The sequence below is a fragment of the Aedes albopictus genome, chromosome 2 (assembly GCF_035046485.1).
Source record: "Aedes albopictus strain Foshan chromosome 2, AalbF5, whole genome shotgun sequence".
Taxonomy (NCBI): Eukaryota; Metazoa; Arthropoda; class Insecta; order Diptera; family Culicidae; genus Aedes; species Aedes albopictus.
The window spans coordinates 70,317,426-70,341,338 of NC_085137.1; the positions used below are offsets into that span (position 1 = coordinate 70,317,426).

The window sequence follows — 23,913 nt, forward strand, 5'->3', positions numbered from 1 at the left end:
AAAATCTAACACAAACGTTTGGGATTAACGTTTTTCTTCTACGTGTTAGAGTTTGTCGAAACAAGCATCATATGTATTGTATACCTGGCCACGTCCTTACAATCACTAGGAAAGGGTAGAGTCTACTTGAAAAGATACAGCGCACCCAAACTATCTCCATAGACGTTAAGAAAAAAGAATTTGTGTTAGTATGGTAGGTTTGATATGAGGAGAAGAGATCTATTCGTCAGTCAGTCAACATTACAAAAAAACTTTCAATCCATGCTTTGATTTTAGACAAGAAAGGGGGCATCCATTTAGTACGTCACGCAAATTTCTAGAATTTTCGACCCCCCATACCCTTAAAATATACCGTTTTAAGTTGGTCTATCCACGTTACGGGTCAAAGGGATCGAATCGCGGTCCCGACAAACTCGCAAAATGTGAGTTTTTTCTTCGGAAAGGAAGTATAGAGCGTGGGTTTCGAGTTGACCTAGCCCTGGGGTAAAAATCTCGTCAATAAAGATAAAAAATAGAGCAGCAAGTTTGAATTCAATGATCATCACACTAATGATCACTAAGTATAATCAATCCTTCGAGCGTGTTGCCCACCTAGCTGCAGTTTCATTTTCGGATACCTCCAAGTCAAACACCGTGCTTTATAGTTTTTATTAAACGTTATATCGTTTTTCTTTTATTTCTGATATCTTTTCTTCTTCTCCCATATTTCAAAAAGAGTACATTTTCTTTCGCTTATACAATCTGTGTGTGTGTGGATTTTCTGTTTTATACAAATGGATAGCTAATTTTCTGTTTCCGTTTACTCTCATTGCTATACTGTCTCGCAACCATTCGCGCATATATTCTTCTCGGCGTCTCCAGTGATCATCAAATTGCAATGAACTGGTTGATTTTTTTTTCGTATTCACACAGTTTAAGCAGTTGCACAAAAATCACAAAAAATAATCCGTATCGGGTTTTTCTTTTCTAGTTTGTGAGTGTGTGTGTGTATGCGTGTGATTATGGTTATTTTTCTTTACTGAAGACTTGAATTGCTTGTCGGAAAAATATATTCTTGTATTTAATATTCAGGAAGAAACCACTTTCTCTGGTGTGACTCATTCCACATCCACATTTCTTTTTTCCGTGGATGATTCTCATCGTACGAAGAAAAACTAATAGAATCAATTTATCTACTTTACAAATAAATTATTCGGTTATGGGCTGCTTTCCGTTGGATTTGCCTGTTTCTTTTTTAACTAAATTAAATGCTTTACAGTAATTGTATGTGGGTGTGTGTGTGTTTATGGAGGGGTTAAATAATTAGGAATAATGGTGAGAGCTTCGTGTTTACAGCTCTGCTTCTTGACATGTTCGTCATGAACAATAGTCAATTGGGTTTGCGAATGCAAGCTTTTTTTCTATATGTAATAGGAAATGTATACGTTAAAAATAATCCTACAAAAAAAAAAACAATCAAACAAACGATAAAACAGATGGCGTTGTTGCAGTATTGTTGCGTTCCTAAAACTGTAGAGGAAGATAATTTTCCAAACCTATGTTCTATTGCTGTTTAACCTGTTACAATCTGTGGGATGAAAATATAATCATTTTTTATTAGGAATCATTCAGCATCTTCTAGATTTACACAAACTCACTCGCTCCCGCACCTCGCGTTAGAATTAAATTAAGTTAATGGTTGTTTCATTAAGCCTACAATTTATAATAATCTAAGCGGTTCATTGAAAAATTAAATTGTTTTAGTTTTCCTTACACTTGCCGTTTGCTCCCGATGAATCGCCGTTGTTTCGAACTTTTTTTTATAATAAAATTTAAAGACTTATCCGCTAGCGTTTTTAGACCTAGCAATTCATGGGGGTTGCCTTGTGTTTGTGTTCAGAGCTTAAAGAGTAATCATTTCTTACAGTTTAGATAACGAATGCTGCACGCGGCTTTTTTTTTTTAATTTTTTCGATGTTCCAAACGTCTGATCATACTTAATAGGAATTTTGTCTTGATTTTTTTTACTTTAATGATATAGGGGTTTCCTCTCTTATGGTAAAATGAAGTTTTGTTGTTTTTCTCTCTTTATACAAAGTGTTTTTTCAATGAAGTGGTCTTTCTCCTCGTGTTTCCATTTGCAAAATTAGCAAGATTCATGACTGATTAGTTTTGGAATACCTAATGATGTCGAGTGAGATGGAGAAGAAAATGGATTTAAACAAATTTTATATGAATTGATAATTCCTATGCAAGCATTGATTCGCTCTTGCGATGTATTTCCTAGATACTCATGGGCACAAATGTTGCTGAAAATAATAACTTCCAAAGTCTGTTTACAAATTTATAAAAATATCGAAATTGTCTGTAGTTTTTTTTCTGTTTAGGGATCAAGTGAATGTAGGGTACAGAGAAATGTAGAATCTAGACAACGAGGCATATTCTAATAGAACCGGCGAAAAAACACACAAAAACAGAAAGTGTAAAAACAATCAGAAAACCGTACCCCCGAGGGGTACAACCTAAAACCCCTGTTGGTTTTGACATCAGTTGCTGACAGTGTTGCAATCTGAGCATTTTAATTTTGTAGCTGTTTTTAAGTTCATTTGTTATGCAAAATCTAAAAAGTACAGCTGCACAATACCACGTTACTTTCGCTGCATATCCTGTCGCAGCTGTGCTTCTACTAAATATGCATTGTTCACTACTTTATCAAGTCTCTGTATCCCTTTATCAGATCCCTACTCCGAACTGTTGAATGACAAAATCTGTCTGTGACTATTGTATGTAAGCTTTGCTTGGAACTGAACACAATGCGTATTTTTTCAATCCGTCATTTCAAATGTTTACCCTTACTTTTGAACCAAACTTATCTAACAAAAAAAAAACAAATTTACCTGCTTGTTTTCTTCTGGTTCCCAAAAAGACGTTAAAAGGAAAGTCTAACAATTAAAAAACAAATACAATTACAGCTATATAAGTTTCCTCAACTTCGATTTCGCCCCCTCCTCTCTTTTTCTGCTCCCTCCCTGCTTACACTTCTAATAATAGCCTTAAACATCTGTGTTCTTGTTTTTTTTTTTGTTTTGTTTGTTTCAGTTTCGTTGATTTTGATTTTGCTTCTATTTTCTATGAACCTCGAAAAGTCCCGAATGAAATTTCACCAAAAATTGATTTGAAATTAGATTTAGATTTACATTCCCCTTGACCACGCCTCCAAGGGGCTACCAAAAAACAATATTTAAGTCATCGTCGTCCACTTCTCTATAGTTCCCTCTCTCTCTATGTGTGAGTGTGTTGATTGGCAGATCTTTGTCGTTGTTGTTCGTTAGTAGAGAGACGTTATACACGAAAATCACGGCGTTGAGTTGTATGTGTGTGGATGTATGTGTTTAAAAAACAGTGAGATAGAATTGTTCTATATGGTTTGACGAAGGGGACATCTATTGAGCGTGTGTTGGTGTACGAGGGACTTTCCAAATTAGGTCGCCATTTGCTGAAAGTCTCTGGTTTCTTTTTTTGTGCCCAAACGTTAAAGAGAGGTATGAAAAGGATGAAATCCATTATCCTTATCCTGGGATTCAAAGCTCGACAAGCTTGTTTTGGGAAACTTTTCAGGAGAAAATTTATTCTAGCTTTCAACAAATACTCCTGAATTACCAAAAACTGGAATTCACCATATGAAAATCTAAAAAAAGTTAACATTTATGAAATTTCTATTATATTTCCAACGCTGTGAAATCTTCTTCCGCAATATTCAGAGAATTTCAAGAAAATCTTTCGAGAAATTGTAGATTATATTCTAAATATTTCAAGAATATACAAAATGTTTCAAAACTTTTTTGGATACTCAGAAAATGTCCAGAGTTTACCGAAAATCTCTCCAATATCCTGGAAACCCTGAAAACATCATGGGCAGTGGTATCATGGTAAACCCAGAGCTGGATATTCAAGGTTTCCAAATTTCAGCGCCCCCTGACTCCCCTTTAGGGGTTTTCTATTGAAATTCAGATTTTTTTTCCAAAAACTTTATTTTTTAGAAATTATTGCTTGAATTTCAATAGACGTATCCTGGGATTTACTCGTGTCTTTATTTGGAAATTCCTCTAGAAAATTATCAAGAGATTCTCCTGAAAGTTTTTACAAAAGTTTCTCCAATGGCTCTTTCAGGCATTGCTTTGGATTTATTCAGACCGTCCTTCGGAAATTCTCTTAGAATTGTATTCCAAAGAATCTCTAAAAAAATCCTGCATAAGTTACTCCAGAATCTATTCCTTGGCATTTTTCACCAAATTTTCCAAGATTTTTTTCTATGAATACTTACAGAGGTTTTTCCAGTTCTTCCAGGTATTATTTTTAAAATTGTTTCAAAAGTTCATTATTTTATGTCATCAATGATATTCAAAAAAAAAATCCTCCTCGTTATGTTTTATTGTTTATGCAGAATTTCGTTCAGATTTTTTGCAGGTAGTAGGTTAGTGATATCTGTGTACAAATCCCTTCAGAAATGCTTTCAGACATATTTCTAGAAGTTCTTCCAAGGATTCTGTTGTGGACAACCCGATTGCGGTGTACCGCGCCGCTGAGCTCGCACAAGACAGAGAACTACTGTCGTGCGCGATGCAATGGAAGCGCATCAATGTATTTTAATTTGGTTGTCGTTTGTGCTCTATGTCTGTGTATTGTTGTTCATTCAGTTAGTTTGTTTACGTCTCGCGAATAAATATGTTGTACCCCTTTTAACGTGTCGCGAATAAAGCTGTTTTAATTAGTTAAATCGTGCGCGTTATCATTCCCTGATGTAGGGACACCGGTCCGAACACCGTCCGGTTACCGCGGTACAAAAGTGGCGACGAGAATTCGCGAGTGAGTGTTTCCCCGCAGTGCAAAATTCGTTCGCACAATTTCGTCACCGCCGCGAAAGAAACGCAAACGGAGTGCGATGGCTGACGACGAACGTGAACAGATTGGAAGAAATGGTGTCGACCCCCCGGGAGTGAATAATCATCGGCAGTTAATTAATCAGCCGACCAACCCGGCGCCGGCAACGGTCCATCATCAGCAGCAGCAGCAGCATCCAATCTACGTCCCCGTCGTGTCAACACACCAGCAGCAGCCGTTCATTCCCGTTTCTACCGCCCAGCAGCATCAACAGTATGTACCCTTCCCACCCCACCAACCGCAACCGCAAGCCCCCCACTCCGGTAATGAAGCTCTGCTCATTCAAATCGTGCAAATGATGCAGCAGCAGTTGTCGCAGCATAACGAGTTGATGGCCCAGCTCGTCCAGCGGCAAAATCATACCGACGACCAGCAGCAACAGCTCCTTCGTGGCATGACGTCACCAATCAATGTGCAGGTACCACCCAACCCGGAACAAATCCTTGATTCCCTGGCGAGCAACATTAAGGAATTCCGGTACGAGGCCGAAAGCAACGTCACTTTCGCGGCGTGGTACTCGAGATATGACGACCTCTTCGAGAAGGATGCTGCTAGACGCGACGACGAAGCAAAAGTACGCCTACTAGGGTAACCAATATAATTTGGACCCCCATATATTTTGGACCCCCTGGGACGTATTATCACAACTTACACAGGTTTAATGATGAGATGACGGAAAATTTTAGAATCATTCGCTAAATAAGATTGCTCTGCACGGGCTGCAATCATTTCCTCACTGGAAATATCCTTATTTGCCTTGAAATTAAATTTTGCCAATCTCGTCATCCGTGCGAGTGTCGCATCATGTTTACAAAAAGAGATTGCGGTGCTGAGGAAACTTGCAGATGTAAACAATAACGTTTATCATTCTAGCGCACTAAATTCGCAAAGTTCGACTAATCAGCCTTTGTCAATCAAGGAATTAGGATGTGATCCAGCATATTCAAGCGGCATAATCTTCCAAAATAGTTTCTAACGAGTTTAAACACCGGGTGTCCAAAATATATACTGAAGAGGGTCCAAAATATATTGGGGTGTCCAAAACAGTGAAAACTAATGCTTCAAAAATTAGTTATTTTCATCAAATTTTCAGCCAGAAATGACCTTTTGGGTATTTTTAACGCACAGTGGAGGCTTTTGCGAATATACTAACATCATCATTATGTGTAAATACCCTCTGAATCTGTTTGATTTTGACTTAAATTCAAACTAATGTCCTCTAGGGGTCCAAAATTCAACCGTTACCCTAATGCGTAAATTGGGCTTAGCGGAGCACGAAAGGTATGTTAGCTACATTTTACCTAAACTACCGAAGGAATTCACCTTCGAGCAAACGGTGAGTAAGCTCAAGTGCCTTTTCGGTGCGAAAGAATCGGTAATCAGCCGACGATACCGATGCCTGCAAATTGCGAGAAATCCCTCTGAGGATCATGTAGCTTTCGCATGCAGGGTCAACAAAGCTTGCGTCGAGTTCGAGCTAGGCAAGCTCAGCGAAGAGCAATTCAAGTGCTTGATCTATGTGTGCGGCCTGAAGTCGGAGAATGACGTCGAGATTCGAACGCGCCTCCTCACCAAGATTGAGGACAACAACGACGTCACACTAGAGCAACTCTCCGAGGAGTGTCAGCGGCTTTTTAACCTGAAGCATGACAGCGCGATGATCGAATCGGCGACTCCTTACGGCCAAGTCCAAGCAGTGCGCAAGTTTGGTGGGAAGCGGTTCAACAAGCGTGACCGAGAAGTGAAGCGTTCTTCCAGCGACACCGGGAAGAAGCCAAATACTCCGTGCTGGCTTTGTGGTGCGCTCCATTACGTCCGGGACTGCAGTTATAGGAATCACAAGTGCTCCGATTGTGGCCAATTCGGACATCGTGAGGGATACTGCGAGAGTGCCAAGCCCCGGAAACCAGGACACCGACGCTTCAGGAAACCCGACGTGTCGAGCAAGGTGGTCGTCGTCGACGTGTGCAGCGTGCAGCAGCGACGCCGTTTCGTCTCCGTTGGCCTTTCAGGAACGGACATTCGGCTGCAACTCGACACCGCCTCCGACATCACCGTCATCAACCGAGAAACATGGCGGAAACTCGGCAGCCCGGCTCTAACGCCGGCCACAGTGAACCCGAGGACAGCCTCCGGCAACATCCTATCCCTCGATGGAGAATTCGAGTGCGACGTCACCATCGGAGAAAGCACGCGGCGCGAAGTGATCCGCGTCACCGAGAAACAAATTCTTCTGCTCGGTTCCAATCTGGTGGACAGTTTCAACCTCTGGTCCGTTCCCATGGACACCTTCTGTTGTCACGTGTCAGGCTCTCCCACGTCTACCGCTGCACTCAAGTCGACCTTTCCCAAGGTTTTCAGCGACCAGCTCGGCTTGTGCAGTAAAACCAAAGTGAAGTTGGAGCTGAAAGAAAGCGTCCGACCCGTCTTCTGCCCGAAGCGTCCGGTGGCGTACGCAATGTACGATGCCGTCGACCAGAAGCTCGACCGACGGGAGAAACTCGACATCATCACTCCGGTCGACTATTCCGAGTGGGCAGCTCCCATCGTCGTAGTCCGCAAAGCCAACGGGTCGATCCGAATTTGCGGAGACTACTCCACGGGTTTGAACGCCGCTCTCCAACCAAACCAATACCCGCTTCCACTTCCGGACGATATCTTCGCCAAGCTTTCCGGCTGCACGGTCTTCAGCCAAATCGATTTGTCCGACGCCTTCTTGCAAGTGGAAGTCGACGAACAGCACCGCAAGTTGCTCACGATCAACACGCACCGTGGCCTCTACTCCTACAACCGCCTCCCGCCGGGTGTGAAAGTTGCACCTGGTGCCTTCCAGCAGCTCATCGACACCATGCTAGCCGGCCTGGAGTGTACTTCCGGCTATCTCGATGACGTCATTATCGGCGGTAAGACAGAGGAAGAGCACGATCGCAACCTGCGGGCCGCCTTGAAGCGAATCCAAGAGTTCGGCTTCACCATTCGAGAGGACAAGTGCACGTTTCGGAAGCAGCAAGTGCAGTACGTCGGGCATGTCGTGGACAGTCGCGGGCTCCGTCCGGATCCAGCTAAAATCGAGGCGATCACCAAGCTTCCGCCTCCCACCGACGTTTCCGGAGTACGGTCCTTCCTGGGGGCCATCAACTATTACGGCAAGCTCGTCCCCAACATGCGCAAGCTACGATACCCGCTCGACAATCTCCTCAAGGCAGACGCGAAGTTCAAGTGGACTCCGGAGTGCCAGCAAGAGTTCGAGCAGTTCAAGCGAATCCTCTCCTCGGATCTTCTCCTCACGCACTACGATCCGAAGCGGGAGATCATCGTTTCCGCCGACGCTTCTTCCGTTGAACTAGGGGCAACGATCAGCCACAAGTTCCCCGACGGCACCGTCAAGGTCGTCCAACACGCATCCCGAGCACTCACGAAAGCAGAGCAAGGCTACAGTCAGCCCGACCGTGAAGGTTTGGCCATCGTCTTCGCCGTTACGAAGTTCCATAAGATGCTCTTCGGCCGGCATTTCCGGCTCCAAACCGACCATCAGCCTCTGCTCCGGATCTTCGGGTCCAAGAAAGGTATACCAGTCTACACTGCCAACCGCCTTCAACGCTTCGCCCTCCATCTGCTGCTGTACGACTTCGACATCGAATACGTTCGGCAACGCGGACCTGCTTTCCCGGTTGATCAACCAGCACGCGAAGCCCGACGAGGATTACGTTATCGCTAGCGTCAACCTGGAAGAGGATCTCAGGTCAGTTATTTCTAGTTCCCGCAAAATGTTGCCTCTCCATTTCAGAGCCGTCGCGCAAAGCACCCAAGCAGACCCGCTGCTTCGCCAAGTCTACCACCACGTCCAAAACGGTTGGCCCCAGTCCAAACTGGCCGGGCCCGATCTGCAACGGTTCCAATCCAGGCAGGAATCGCTCTCCGTGGTGTCTCATGTTTGCGGAACGGCTCGTCATCCGTCGCTGCATCGTAAGCGCTGCTTGGAACAGTTCCATCGCGGCCATCCCGGAATGCAGCGAATGAAGGCCCTCGCTCGAAGCTACGCCTACTGGCCCAGCATGGACACCGACATCACCGACTTCGTCCGAGCATGCCAGCAGTGTGCGTCCGTAGCAAGATCACCTCCCCACTCTCCGCCGATGCCGTGGCCCAAAGCGACCGCTCCGTGGCAACGCGTCCACGTCGACTACGCCGGTCCGATCGAAGGCGAGTACTACCTCCTCGCAGTCGACTCGTTCTCCAAATGGCCAGAGATCGTCCAGACAACCCGTATCACCTCAGCGGTGACAGTTTCCATTCTTCGTGGGTTGTTCGCTCGGCTGGGTATGCCCGCTACGTTGGTCAGCGACAACGGTACCCAATTCACCAGCGCTGAATTCGCCGAGTTCTGCACCTCCAACGGCATCGAACATCTCACGACGGCCCCGTTCCATCCGCAATCGAACGGCCAGGCGGAACGTTTCGTGGACACTTTCAAGCGGGCCGTGAAGAAAATTCGAGAGGGGAGAGGATCGATGCAAGAGGCACTGGATATTTTCCTCCTGACGTACCGAAGCACGCCCAACCGGGCTCTTCCAGACCAGAAGTCGCCATCCGAGGTCATGTTCGGGCGCAAAATCCGCACGTGCCTCGAGCTTCTGCGTCCTCCGCCGGTACGGACACCGGTGCCCACATCGAACAACAGCAAGCAACCGAGATCCTTCCACCGAGACGACCCCGTTTACGCCAAACTCCACATTCGTAACGGTTGGAAGTGGGTTCCCGGTAAAATCATCGAGAAGATTGGAGACGTGATGTACAACGTGTGGGTCGAGAACCGCCGAATGTTGCGCTCGCACATCAACCAGCTCCGGAGTCGTATGGCCACTGACACGACGCCGAAGCAATCCGCTGGTCAGGTCACCTCTCGCCACCTCTCGACATCCTGTTGGGTGCCTGGAACTTGCCAAGCCATTCGCCAAGCACACCGACGTCAGCCACACCTTCGATCGCGCCAAGATCTGTGTCTGTCTCCAGTCCCGAGCCTACCCTGATAGGTTCCGAGCCGGCTTGTGCCTCGTCTACGCCACGGCACGAGCTCCCGGCAGTCCCGTCAACGTCATTGTCATCGCCAACATCAACATCGACCGATTTCGAGTCCGCTATTGAAGTGGAACCGATGGTAGAGCTACCTAGGCGTTCTTCGCGTACCAGAAGGCCGCCAGTCAGGTTCGACCCCTACCAACTCTATTAAGAGGGGAGATGTTGTGGACAACCCGATTGCGGTGTACCGCGCCGCTGAGCTCGCACAAGACAGAGAACTACTGTCGTGCGCGATGCAATGGAAGCGCATCAATGTATTTTAATTTGGTTGTCGTTTGTGCTCTATGTCTGTGTATTGTTGTTCATTCAGTTAGTTTGTTTACGTCTCGCGAATAAATATGTTGTACCCCTTTTAACGTGTCGCGAATAAAGCTGTTTTAATTAGTTAAATCGTGCGCGTTATCATTCCCTGATGTAGGGACACCGGTCCGAACACCGTCCGGTTACCGCGGTACAAAAGATTCCTTCTGAAAATCCTCCTTGGAACTCTCAGTATTTTATCAAAGGACTTCCTCAAGAATTGTACCAATACCTGCGTTGCGATTTCTGTTGATTCTTTTTTCGAGATATCTTCAGAACGTCCTCTATGGATTTTTTTTCAGGAACCCCTCCAATGGTTTCTCAAGCAATTTTTCTTGGAATTGCTTGCAGAGTTCCTCCATAAGCCTATACTGATTTTTTCAGAGATTATAAGGGGTATCTTAAGGTATTTTATCAGGTATTTCCCTAGGTATTATCCTAGATATTATCCATGGCATTCGACAAGCAATTGCTCACAAGATAACAGAAACTACTTCAGGAATTTTTGTCCAGGAATTCCTTCGAAAAAAATCTAGATTTACATTCAGGAGTTTCCGTAGGTATTTCCAGGAATTTCTTAAGAAATTTCTTGAGGCAAACCGCCAGGAATTTCGGGAAATTCTTCACGGGTTCCTTAAAGACTTGGTTGTTAGATTTCAAAGATACCACAATTGTCGCCTTGCTATTCTTTCCGATTTTCGATAGCAAGCAAATAGGACAGAAAACGCTACTTGTTACATGGAAGAACTTTTGAAGAAATCTCTTGTCGAAATTCTTGAAGAAGTCTCACAGGAATTTCAGATGGAATTCCAGCAGGAATTTCTGAAACAAACTCTGAAGAGTTCCGTGGCCAGGAAGACGGACCCTTCCCTGAAGAGTCAGCTCATTCTATGAACGTATGAGTACACTTAAGCGAAACTTCTGATTCAGATAAAAGGAGTTTTAGTGTAAAGAAATCTTCAGTGAAATCCCTGTAGAAAGCATAGGAAGTACTTTTGAATTAATCTCTGGATGAATATTTGGAGAAATCTCCGGGAAGTTCTTAAAAGAATCCCAGGGGGAATTCCTGTAAACTCCAGGTATTTAGGAGAAACACATAGATAAGCGTCTGCGAAAAATCATAGAAAAGTAACTCTTGAGATATGTCTAAAGCAATGTTCGTAGAAATTACTAGAAAATATTTCTCAATTAATCTCTTACACAATCCGTGGGGAAACTATTGCAGTTATCCTTATTGGAAATGCAGGATAAATTACTGTGATAATACATCGATAAATATCTGGAGGAAATCCTGAAGGAATCTCTGGAGGTATTCCAGCCGGAAACACTGAAAGTACTAATACTGCAAGAATCTCTGGAGGAATTCCTGCAGGATTTCCTGGATGAGTCCGTGAAAAAAAATATGAAATTTTCAATGGAATTCCCGGAACAGTTTCTAAACAAATCTCTGTTGGAATTCCTGATCTGGAAAATTATCTGTTGAAGAATGTTTAAAGAATCTTCGAGAGCATTTACAAAGATTACAGGGATAAACGTTTAAAGAAATCCCTGGAGAAATTTCCGATGGATGGTTTAAGCGAATCCCCAGAAGAATTTCTAAAGTAATTCCTGGTGGAGGTTCACAGTAATCTATGGGTTTGAGGTTTGAGTAATCTACCTACAAGAATTGTTGGAGAGGGAACCAAGCCCTGGACAGGGTGTCTACTACCTGGAAAAACCTGGAAACATGGAAGCCTCAACGAACAGGGAGATTTCCGGGATACTCAGAGAATATCTTGAATACCCAGGGAAATTACTTCGTGATTATACTTAGACACAAAATAAAACATTTTATGGTAAGATTAATAAGTAGTAAACTTTACTGCTTCTAGATCTACTCAGAAGTAGAGTACACAGAGTTTACTACATTATTGATATCAATCTGATTCTTTAAATTAATCTAGAAATACCGCAACTAAGTTTTCCAGAAATTCCGTCAAAGTTTTTCTCTGAAACTTCTTTAAAATACCTCTATGAATGCCTCTCAGGATTTCTCGCAGGATTTCTTCCGTATTTTTTCATGCCATTTTTCTGGGTATTCTTTTTTGCATTTTTCCAAGATTCGAATTCATTCCTGGATTCCTCGGAATCTTCCGAGAATTTTGTATTTATACCGATTTCTGCTAAAGCTTTTCATGGGGATCCTACAAAAAAACCAAAAAAAATCCAGAGGTTTTTTCGGTATTGCATCCAGAGTGCCTCCTTTGATTTTCCCAAAGTTCCTCTTGTTATTTACCCAAAAAAAATCCGCAGGATTTCTTCCACGATTAATTCCGAGACCTCTTAAAGAGTTTCTCTCAAGATATATCGCCGGTGCTTTTTTACAGAATTCATCCTAAGGTTTCTCTCGGGATTCCTGTTGAAAAATCTCCACGATTTCTTCCAGTGATTCTCAAGAGACTTCTCCAGTAGATCTCCGCGGGATTTCTTCCAAAGTTGCAGCAGGAGATATTTTTGGGATTTATACTAGAGCTCCTGCAAAGATTTCTTGAGGAGTTTTTCACGAATTTTCTACAAGAGTTCCTCCAGGAATTTCTTCCGTTCCAGGAATTTCTTTGTCCTACTATTTCTTCAAGAAATTTTAGCGAGCCTTCTTCAGAGTTTCGCTCTGGATTACTACAGAAGTTTCAGTTTTTTCTTTACTTAAGCTGAGATTTCTTTCGGAATTTCTCCCGGTACTTTTCTCAGAAGATTGCTTCCAGTGTGGGTCCTGGGATGTCTCTCAGAATTTTTTTTCGTTCCGATTTTTTCCTAAGTTTTTGTTGATGCCTTTTGAGATTTTTGCTGGACCTATTGCTGATATTTCTCATGAAGTTCTTCTCGTGATTTCTTTAAGTTTCCCATCTCCGAATTGGCGATCCATAGCCTTAACCAATACACTGAAAAACGACTTGCAGTTGAAATTACTATTCTGAGGGTCAATTTAAATACACAACGCCACTAAATTTGTGCAGAATGAATTTCGTTTCAATTCAATAGATTACCCAAGTAACCAGTAAGCATTTAAAATAGCATTCCTTCAGCATTATAGTAGCCTTTACGACAAGGCGTTTAATGCTAATTAGCCGTATATGCGCCTATTGTGCTACCTCACAGCAGGTTTTGGCAAAATAACGGGCTGTCTTAGTGCTATCCCTTCAGGAACGTCGTCACGAAATGTCAAAGAAGCGTAACGCCTCGTCGAGCAAAAAAAAAAACAAAAATAGATTGACGTCTGCTTCTCGTTCTCTCAGCCTGCTTCCGCGCTTCATCGACCTTCCATATTCCAGCCGGTGCGAGGTGGTATTTTTTTGCTGATTTTAGTAGTGATGTAGGTTTGAACTTACGATCCGGAGATTGACTAATCATATCTGCTTCGGATTCTGTTGCTCCTGATCCACGATGCTAAAGCTGTCCCGGTGGCGTGCGTTGATTTAATCGCCAATATATAGAATGACTCGATAACAGCTTCAGATTCAACATCCAAAACTTGTTTTCATTGAGATATTTCATTGTGGTAGAGCATTACGATCCCTTCTTTTAAATATCTGTGGAATAAGATTGTTTCTTCCCTCTTTCAAACAATCCTATGATCCACCAAAGCATCCACCTATTCGGCACATATTTTCCGACGAAATGATAAATAATTGGTGATTTTTTGATGGATAAGTTCCCAATCCAACCCAGCTGCAGTAATGTTTTCTTTGGTGCTTTTGGATGAGTAGGAGAAAATGAAGAAACAAATAAGATACACAAATTTGTAAACAGAAGCATAGGCTCTGTAAGAGAGAGACAAAATGTATTGCCAAATGCGTAACATATCTCCCAACCTTTTTGCTCCTAGCATTTAAAGAGCAGTTGAAAAGCATTCTGTATGCTCCCAAGTGCAACCACTTCAAGCAGTTGAAATGCTAATTAACAGCCGAAAGCTTTTGAGCAGCACAGCTTATGCTAACTCAAGGCAGCTATGCATTCGCACTGCTTATGTAGGGCAGCAAGCAGTTGAAATGCGTGATGCGGGCTGATACACGGCTTATTCAAATGCTTAGTGGTTACCTGGGTAATGTTTTCAATTTTACCATAGACCCGATTTACAAGTTTCCATTTGCAACCGGACTCGAACCAAGAATCTTGAAATCACCAGGCTCACACGCTACCACTCGCTAATCACGTTTTGCCATGGTAAATTTAAAAACATGTTTATGCTGGTCATAACCGCAAGCCGTCTTTCAGTGTAGGCTAACTGAAAACCCCCTTAGAAGGATTAAACATTGAATCTTTAGTTTGATTTTTGAAAACTATCTGAAAATTACACGATTTGAATTGAAAAACTTCTTGAATATTCCGTGGACTTTACTCGTGTGTTTCGATAGATTTCGATAGATTTCAATAACTTCTTGAAAATTCTTTAAACTTTTGAGACAATTTTTGAAACACTACAGACGAGAAGTTTTTGTTTGGATATCTTCTGGGGTTTCCCGGGGATTTCTCCCAGTGTTTGTGGAATTCCATCAGGATTTACTTCTAAGATTCGTCAAGCTTCTGCTTGTAGATTTTTACACGAAAAACCTTCTACGAAATCACACTGCAGACTGTTGCAAAACCCTAAATTTCTCCAATAGTTTCTTATGAATTTACTCCACAGATTTCTACCGGAACCCTTTTTGGAATTCCTGCAAGAGTTCCTTCTAGAACCCATCCATAAATGCGTCATTGAATTCAATTAAGAGAAGCTGGATTACAGGCCCTACAGAATATTTTTTTTTTCAAAATTCTCCAGGATTTCCTACTGAGAGTTCATTTGACAAATTCTCTCGGGAGTTTCTTTTGGAAATCTTCCTAATGTTCCTGGATTGATCCCCAAAAAGAATTCTTGGGGGTATTCAAGACTAAAACTGTTGTAGGAATCACTAAATCAACATCTGATACAATTCCTGGAGAAAACACCAGAAGTAGTTCATAAATATGGAAGAATCTGTAAAAGAAATTCCTGAAAAAAAAAACCCTTTTTGAAAAAAATCCAAGAGGGAGATTCCTCAGAGAATTCCCCAGCAAAAATCTTGAAAGAATGGCATTCTGTAAAAATCCCCAGAACGCATTTGTGGAAGAGTTCACAGATGAAATTACCCATCTTTAATTCTAGTATGACTTTCCAATTTCAAATTAAAGATTCAGTAAAGGTAAGGTAAAGAAAAAAATCAAAGATTTTCAGCAACAGGCGACCTGATTTTCTAGAACCCCCCTAACATTTTAATTTAACAAATAAATTAAAGTTCTCCTAATCGCTGCCGTTTACAAGCTACTATGTATAAATCTCGTGGACGAGGACGCTTCCTTCCCGCAAAACAAAAGATCCCGCTTCGCGCACAGAACACTACTATACTTCTGCTATTTACATTTGTTCATTGAGATAGCCCCCGAAGCCGGCCAGACCACCGGCAGCAGCCGTCGCCGTGACCCCGTGGTGATTCCCATTAGTGATTCCGCCGAGGCCCCCGACAAACCCACCTCCCCCCAACCCTCCGTTACCGAGCCCGCTTGCAGCACCCAGTCCGTTTCCGCTTCCGCCTCCACCGCCGCTGCCGCTCCCGCTGTGGTAGGATGCCGCCGCCGCTGCCGTCTGGTTATAGTTGTTATAACCATAGTACAACAAATTTCATTCGAATGGCGTGTTGAACATGTGGATGTTCAGATCCTCGAACGAGGTGGCCCCGCTCTGGTCCAGCATCTGCAGCATGTCGGACAGTTCGTGCCCCTGGCCGGGGTGGTGCTGGCCCGGATGGTGTCCCGGGTGATGCACCTGGTGTGCCGCCGCTACCGCATGGTGCGGATGATGGGGATGGTGCTGCGGGTGGCCCGGATGGTGCCCGTGGTGCTGCTGAGCGTGGCTATGCTGTAGCGCCGCGTGGTGCTGCTGCATGTGCTGTGCATGCTCCGGCGGAATGTCCTGCTGCGAGAGGTGTGGCGGGGCGGTACTGGCGGAACTATTGCTACTGCTACCGCCTCCGCCGGCCCCACTAGCGCTACTACTGCTGGTTTGCATGGGTTCCGGGGCGGCCGGGTGGTGCGCCTGCCAACCGGTCCAGAGACCTGTGGGTGAGGAAGAAGGTGGCAAAGGAAAATTAGTTCGATGAATACGTACGTGTTTAATTCTCGCGCTTAGTATCATACGGGCGTATCTACATTGATCGATTTCTCTTCATCGATTTTCTCTTTTGTTAATAGCATGGCCGGTAAATCTTTTTCGGTTGTTTGTGTTGTTTTAGATGCTAGTCCTAGTCATCCTTTATTGAAGCACGCCGAGAGATCATCCGAATATTGGTCGTATTTCCCGGAAAAATCCGAAGAGAGAATCGATGAAGAGAAATCGATCATTGTAGATACGCCTGTATGATACTAAACGCGAGAATTTGTCAGGTATGAAATGTAATGAAAGGTTAATAATGATAGAACATAGTTTTCTGGCGAAACTGGCAGGGGTTCCCAAACTTTTTGCTACCGCGGCGCCTTTTGAAATTTTCAAAAATGTTGCGGCGCACCAACAACTTTTTATAAAGAATTTTAACAATTTTAACAACTTCAGTTCAAAATTTCAAATACAAATCGTTAAAAAATCTTTCAATGTCATATTTTCTTATAACTGATTTTTAAAATGCTTCATAAAAAAAATGCTTGAAGATTCACAGAACTTAACACAAATTTTGGGTTTCTGGAGGACTGCATTGCAAAGCTTTTAAAATTGTTAAATATAGCACGTAGATTACCAAATTTTGGGGAAAATATATATAAAAATGTTCAGAAGCTGTCAAGACGGCTGACAGTGACGGTGTGGGTAATTTTTTTGTATGCGGAGGAACACAACACAAAAAGGGCGGTTTTCAGAATCATGGGCAAAATCGACATATAAATTGTCACAGATTTTGTTTACGATAAGTGGTATATGATAGTGATGTAAGTAAAAATATCGTCCCAGTACGTTTGAGACAGCACGAAGACCTGGAGATTGACAGTAATAATAGATGACAATATTATGGAAAGAACTTCAAAAAAGTTTATTGAAATATTAACTTTGAATTACAAATCATTGAAAAAATCGAAAACTAAGCAGAAAAAAATGAAAAGTTTAACAATTTGAGAGTCTTTACAAAAATTTTCGAAATGCCGAAAATTTATTTTTTTTTTGTAAAAATCTAGATGTTTCATGATAATATAAGAAATTCCGGAAAACACGCGTAGGCTATGGAATGTTTACTTTTTAATTGAAAATTTAGAAGAGGGAAAATCACTTTCCAGTTTTCCTCAAAAAGGCAGTACATTGGTATATAATACAAAAAAAGGCTGTGAGGTGACACTAGTTTTACTAAATAAAACATAAACAACAAAAAATATGTTCTGCCTTCAATAATAAGAGTTTATTCTTTGTGTTTTGGCTCAAGAGCCTGCGGCGCACCTGAGAGATGTTCACGGCGCACCAGGGCGCCGCGGCGCACAGTTTGGGAAGCACTGTAGCGGCTAGACTGAATCGTGCATCGCTTGATATGCGCGTCTTAATCACAGTAAAATCCCTTATACTATGAGTAGAAAAAGACCGATATAGCCATAAAATGATTAAGTTATTAATAGAACACGGTCGATAAATCAGAATAGGAAAGTAGAATTAGAGCAGCGCTTTTTAATTTGCAATTCATTATTGCTGATGAAGAGGGCTGTAAAATGGTGACAACCTGAAAAGAGCGTCCAACATTGCTCTGATCGAGGCGGATTTCTACCTTCGTTAACGGAGTCTATAGGGTACCTGGGCACCTCTCACAATAATTTGTCCCTTACCGCGTTAATACAGGGTTCTGGTGTGGCGAACTTATATTCCCGTGCTACTCGGAGGATTCCAATATACAAATCAATAATCAATTAGTATCGGTAGTGAGAAGGATGTCCTTTTCGCGGGTAGCCCGAAGGGTACGCCAGAAGCAATTGCTTACGGCAATCAACCGCAGAAGCGTGCGAGACAGCACTCACATGAGGAGCTAGGCCAGGAGATTGTTAACCCCGAGAGTGGAGGGCAGAAATGCCGGCAGGTCGAACTCCGGCAAGTCATCCTGAAAAGCTGGTATAGGTGGGCCTGAAAAGACCGGCGCGTCCCGGATCGAACGGAGCTGGATGTTGCGACCATTTGTAGGTCCTTAGCCACCACAGGTTAGGGCGCTTCAGGGGGACCATAGCAAGAAAAAGAAAAGAAAATGGAAGAGGAACAGGAGCGCAGGCCAAATCAATGAAACGTAGAAGGGCAGGTGCCAAGCGTGAGAAGGATGATACGCTCGTCACCAAGACGGACGAGTCTAAGTACTTGGAAGTTTGGTAGGCAACGAGGAGAGATACCATGTTCGTAAATATTGAAGCCGACGTATTGGACGTACTCGTACAGGCGATCCTTGAGCTTAAGCGCGATAAAAACACTTAAGGGCGCCGCCTACAAATGTTTGGTAGAACAGGTTCTTGGTGAGGGTACCAAATTCATGGATGACAGTGCTGGTTTCGGAAAGGCCCGACAGGGACACAGATGCATTTGGTTCAGCTGCCTGTAGCGGACGTTAATAAATTCATTAAAATAGAGACGCTCAAGGTAGTCTGGTCGGTATGTTCGCTGGGCATACACGAGCCACTGGGGATTTGCTTGAAGTTTCTTGAACCGGAACACAACTCATGGGATGGTAACGGCCCTGAAAGAAGCAAGCTTTGTGCAGGTGAAGTCCATAAGGCACAAAGCTACACAAATCCTTTGCCGAAGTATTTGATATGTTCCGAGTAATCCGACAACAGCAAGCACAAAGGTGCCCAAGAGCCGCAGTCGACAAGTCACAGTTCAGGCAACGTAGCTTAACCTGAACTACTGTCACGCAGTCCACCAACTGCTGTGTCAGACATACGTTGAATGGTGGCGGATGTTGCCTTCATAGCGAATCCATGCCGAGTACCCCCTAGTAACGACATTGGGTCGTTGATGGGTCCAAAATTAAGGCGATATGGATAATGGAGAAATACCCAGTTCAGGAGTTGGTGTCTATATCCTACGAGGGCTTTGTGGTCGCCAAGGTCAACAGTCTTTTTTGTAGCTGCTATGCGCCTCCATGGTAGTCGATACTGCTAATAGGGCGAAGGCCGGTCGTAATAACAGACGATTTCATTGTCCAGGGCGTGGAATGGGGAAGCCGCTGAACGAATCAGCGGAGTTAGATCCTGCTAAAGGCACTGACCATGCTCGATGTCGATGTGGCTTGTTGGTGCTACACGGTCCTTTTTGTTGTTCTGGCCTAACTAGCAGTTTGAACTGGAGGGTAGATAGTGTCATAACGATTAACTGGCGGTTCGCTACAGCATCTACTACAATAACAGCGGGCGGAGGAAGGGAAGACTAGATCAAGGGCTAGTCTTCGAAGTTGGAAGACATCAGACTTCAACGACGGAGTATATAGCCCCGGACTATTCGAAGGTGCTGCCCGGTGGTCTAAGCGATGGCCAGCTGGCAGCGGTGCCCTTGCGTGTATGCGATACCACTATGCCGAGATAAGGGCAACCAAAAGGGCCTGCTACGAAAGCCTCTGGCAGAGTTTCAATACGACCCCGTGAGGTGATACTCACAGCGCCGTGATGGCTCCCACCAAGCAGTCTCTAGAAATGCAGGATACGATCATCGAGGTGCTCTCCCCGAGTCCTTCTTTCGTAGGTCCCCTGAGTAGTGGAGCTGGTTATGAGGGGAAGGCCATCGACGAGGAATTTGCGAAGATTGCAAAATTCTTTAACGTAGAAAAGGCCTCAGATTCAGACGGAGTTTCAAACCTGGCCTTGAAAGTAGTCATCACAGAGGCTCCCGGGATGTTCTGATCTGCTATGCAGAAATGACTGGACAAAGCAATCTTCTCTGAGGCTTAGAATCGGCAGAACCGGGTCCTTTTAACAAAAGTGGGGAAACCATCCGGTAATCCTTCTTCTTCTTTTTTTCTACTTCTTCTTCTTCTATTTTATTCCTATATCCCCATTAGAACTAGACCTGCTTCTCTTCAACTTAGTGTTCTTTGAGCACTTCCTTAGTTATTAAATGAAGACTGCCTTTGCTTGCCATTGCATGAATTTGTAAATTGTGAGGCAAGTACAATAAAACACTATGCCCAGGGAAGCCTAGAAAAGTTCCCGACTCGAACGAGAATCGGACCCGCCGCCTCCGGATTGGCAACCTAAAGCCTTATCCACAAGGCTAACTGGAGACCCTTCGTAGACCAATATGCTTAATTACTCGATACGGTGTGGTATCTTCCCCGGATGACCCGAGAAGATCATCCTTAGCATACAGGTATGTACAACCGAGGGTGTAGATGGTCTCTCGAGTAACCATTTGGCTTTCGCAAGGGGAGGTCGATGCAGTAGCGGGCCAGTATGTAAGAAATGCATTCAATAGTGCCAGTTGGTTCGAAGAGCTTTGACATAATCTCAGGAGCTCCGCCATCTTGGGTTCGGTGTTATGGAATGTCATATACGACGGGACGTTGAGGTTAAAATTTCCGGTGATCGTGGCAATTGTCCGTTTCGCTGAAGTCTGTGGTGAAGCGATTGAAGAAGTGGAATTGACAGCAGTCCACTCGATCGTTGATGTGAATGAGTAGATGAGCTCCAGGAGTCTGGAATTCTCTATCTACACCGGAGGGACACGACTCCGAACAATTTTGTCCAGAGGATGTGTAAAGACGAGCTTGGCTAGAATGCGGTATCATCAGCTATTGCCCTAATAGTCTCGGAGCTACAGAAGAGGTGGCGTGTCCGTTAGAGGAGTGGCTAGTTCAAGAGTTAGTCCAAGAATTCGAAATCGGTTACGAAGGTCATACCGGTGAACTGCGGTCGAATTCGACCCTTCTATCGAATAAGAGAGCGCGAAGAATATCCTGGTAGTGGTATCGTCGCTGTCGTGGCGTTGGACTTTTGGGTTGGATCCGTGCCAGCGGATAATAGGGGTACCTGGCAAGGTTCGGGACAGGTGAAGGCCATATGTCCGTCAAGTCCTTCAGTGTACTAGCTGATAGGCTCTCACCTTAAGGAAGTCGAATTGCGGTTAACCCGGTATCAGTTCTGAAACTCGCTGGGAAGTAGGTGTGGTGTCGGTCGACCCTTCCTCGCCTTCCGAGGACAAAAAGAGTGGTAAGGCAATTCGGAAAACAAGCAATGCGTTATCACCATACCTTGGTTATAAGATCTACGTAAGTTTTGTCGCTGCAAGGTTGCGCAGCTTGAGGGTCGATGCGCACTAGCCCCTCTCCGAATACCTTCTAGGAGGTCCCGGCGAGACGTAGGGCTTGCCGGCAATGGGTTTAGTGGGTCGTTGGCTGTTGGTGGTGGTCACCAACCCTACACAACCTGATTCTCCCGCTCAGGTGTCTGATGAGTAGATCAAAATCTTATTGTTTAAAGAAGAATAGGGGATGGGCGCATTAGGCGCGGAGTCACAATACGAGATCCTCAGGCATATGGATTGACTCAAACGGAGAACATTATCCATGGGAAACTGAGGTGATAGCTCGAAGAAAGTTTTGAAGAAAGTTTGATGACCGGATGTAACTCAAAGGTCGATAGGTTGGCGGAAAAACAGTGATCCGGATCCGGACAACAGTACGAAAGTGCTCGAAGACGGACGGATCTGGTAGGAGCTCGAAATATTGGTGAAATATTGGGATGAAGAGGATCTTCGAGCTACAGTGCTTGAAATCGAGTGAATATGAATGGTACGATCAGTCATCAGCGCCAACCATCACTACGAACGAACACGCACAGGGAGCAAAGAAAATCCAAACCAACCGCGACCACTATTCCTCATCGGTCGGTTGGCTGGTGAAGCATATTGACTGGTAACGATTATTTCTCACTTGCTGCGGTGAGGCTGAAGATACGTAAATGATTCAGTGGGTTTATTTTTTGCTCAAAACTTGTAAAAACAATCAATTTGTCCATAAGAGCATGATGGACGTGACTATAATAATCGATTTAATTCGAGTTTATGTCATTTGCACTGTAATAACGAGATATAAATCAAATATATTCATTGCCGTATACACCGGCGAAGAGAGAGATTCAGAGAGCCGCACGGCGCTGAATCGTCGTTCCTCACTCTCACTCATATTTTTTATTGCTCCCGCTTCCACTTGCTTCAGAAGCATGTTAGACAATGAAGGCATATTGCTACCGCTTTGGGTTGAAAAGCGCCGGTCAAAGAAGAGCAAATTTTGATTCGTCTGAGGTAAAACGCTTCAATTTTCAAGCGCTGTCGAGCTAAGAGGATATGACCGTATTTCGAAAGTTGCGCCACAAGCCATATGTTGCAAAGCAGTGCACGATTCGGTAAAAGGAAACTCGTTATGGTAGATAATGGTGGTAAGACATGGTATTCAGACGAAACTGATTAGACTAATTCGTACAGCACTGGAGACGTATACGCATTCCGCAACCTTTGACGGATTTAAGCATGGTGATACGCTTTCAAATTAGTTGCATACTGGACATTTTAGGGCTCAGAATTCCAGTTGACGCCTCGTAGTTTGCAGAGGACAAAATTCGCTTCGCATAAGATACTGATCCTTTCTGTTGTTCTATACGGCCAAGCGTTTTTGGCGCTGAAGAAAGTTGTGAGGGGCTACGAACAACATTTGGGTTTGGATATCGAGTGTACCTACAAGTTAATCTCAACCTCCGAATCATCAAACACAATAGTTTGTTATCAATTGCTTGAAAAAGAAATAAAAAATAAATTTACGTACTCCGGTGAGAATCGAACCCACGACTTCCAATTCGCTGAAAGGGCGCCACTGTTCCAGGCTACGGGGAGCTACCACTTGACTATCTCAACCGCTTGGGGGTGTAGAACTGAACTCAATTCCATTACCTCCGATTGTTTTTTGCACGGGTCTGTTTTTTGCTATAACTCAGTCAATTTTGAACCGATTCTCATGAAATTTTATACACTGATAGTACTAATCGTGCCTACTACATGTGTACAAAATTTCATGAGAAACGGTTCATCGGGTGTATAGCACATGGTTTGCTTCTTTTCACAATCCAAATCTCTTTTGGGATGGAATCTGATGAAAACCGTCATCACCTGTTGTGTACAAACTACAAGTATGACAAAGCGGGAGAGAATTTATTTTTAAATTGTTTAAAAGTTTAACGGTAATTACACAGTCTAAACCCGATAAGTCATCTGTAGACAACGCTCGAAGCTAATGAGAGTTGAAAAATAATCAAATGGCTCCTTAAAAGGGAAGGTTACGATGGTGTCCCTCGGGGATTTCAACCGGACTATTTTTGTTGCATTCTACATGTGGAAATATGAATAAATCCAAAGCCTTTCGGGTGATGGGCCAGTGGTGTAGTCAGGAGGGGCCCTCATAGGGGCAAATTAGGCAAAATATAACATTATTGAAACTGCTCAAACGTCATCAAAATGCAAATTTCAAAATGTATTGTTAGAGAATCAGGCAGAGTATGCATGAAAACATGATTTCATATCAAATTTAATTTACCATAGGCATTTCCAGGGTAAGAATCAGTTGAAGTTAT

General features: G+C 43.7%; 2 protein-coding genes across 9 annotated transcripts in view; one reads left to right on the top strand and one right to left on the bottom strand.

The window, feature by feature from the left end:
- Positions 1-4,921: 4,921 nt before the first annotated feature.
- Positions 4,922-14,381, top strand: LOC134286070 (uncharacterized protein K02A2.6-like). Its single transcript, XM_062847637.1, has 3 exons — positions 4,922-5,508; positions 6,370-8,403; positions 8,456-14,381. Exons 1-3 carry the CDS (start codon positions 4,922-4,924, stop codon positions 9,948-9,950), a joined length of 4,116 nt encoding a protein of 1,371 aa, XP_062703621.1. The 3' UTR covers positions 9,951-14,381.
- Positions 14,382-14,936: 555 nt separating this feature from the next.
- LOC109423958 (aryl hydrocarbon receptor nuclear translocator homolog) overlaps positions 14,937-23,913 on the bottom strand; it is a 747,249-nt gene continuing 738,272 nt past the window's right edge. For 5 of the 8 annotated variants that reach the window (XM_062849869.1, XM_062849867.1, XM_062849868.1 and 2 more), the window contains exon 13: positions 14,937-16,407. In XM_062849869.1, the coding sequence (XP_062705853.1) occupies positions 15,974-16,407 (434 nt within the window). In that variant the 3' untranslated portion in view covers positions 14,937-15,973. The remainder of the gene's footprint in view (positions 16,408-23,913) is intronic. The other 3 variants (XM_062849873.1, XM_062849871.1, XM_062849874.1) reach the window with 2 other exon arrangements.

Excerpts from the sequence above, each read along its gene's own strand:
- LOC134286070 (XM_062847637.1), top strand. The coding sequence starts at position 4,922 with ATGGCTGACGACGAACGTGAACAGATTGGAAGAAATGGTGTCGACCCC. Across the intron at positions 5,509-6,369 it reads GCAAAAGTACGCCTACTAGG|GGTCAACAAAGCTTGCGTCG; the intron begins GTAACCAATATA and ends TTTCGCATGCAG. Across the intron at positions 8,404-8,455 it reads ATCGTCTTCGCCGTTACGAA|CCTCTGCTCCGGATCTTCGG; the intron begins GTTCCATAAGAT and ends ACCGACCATCAG.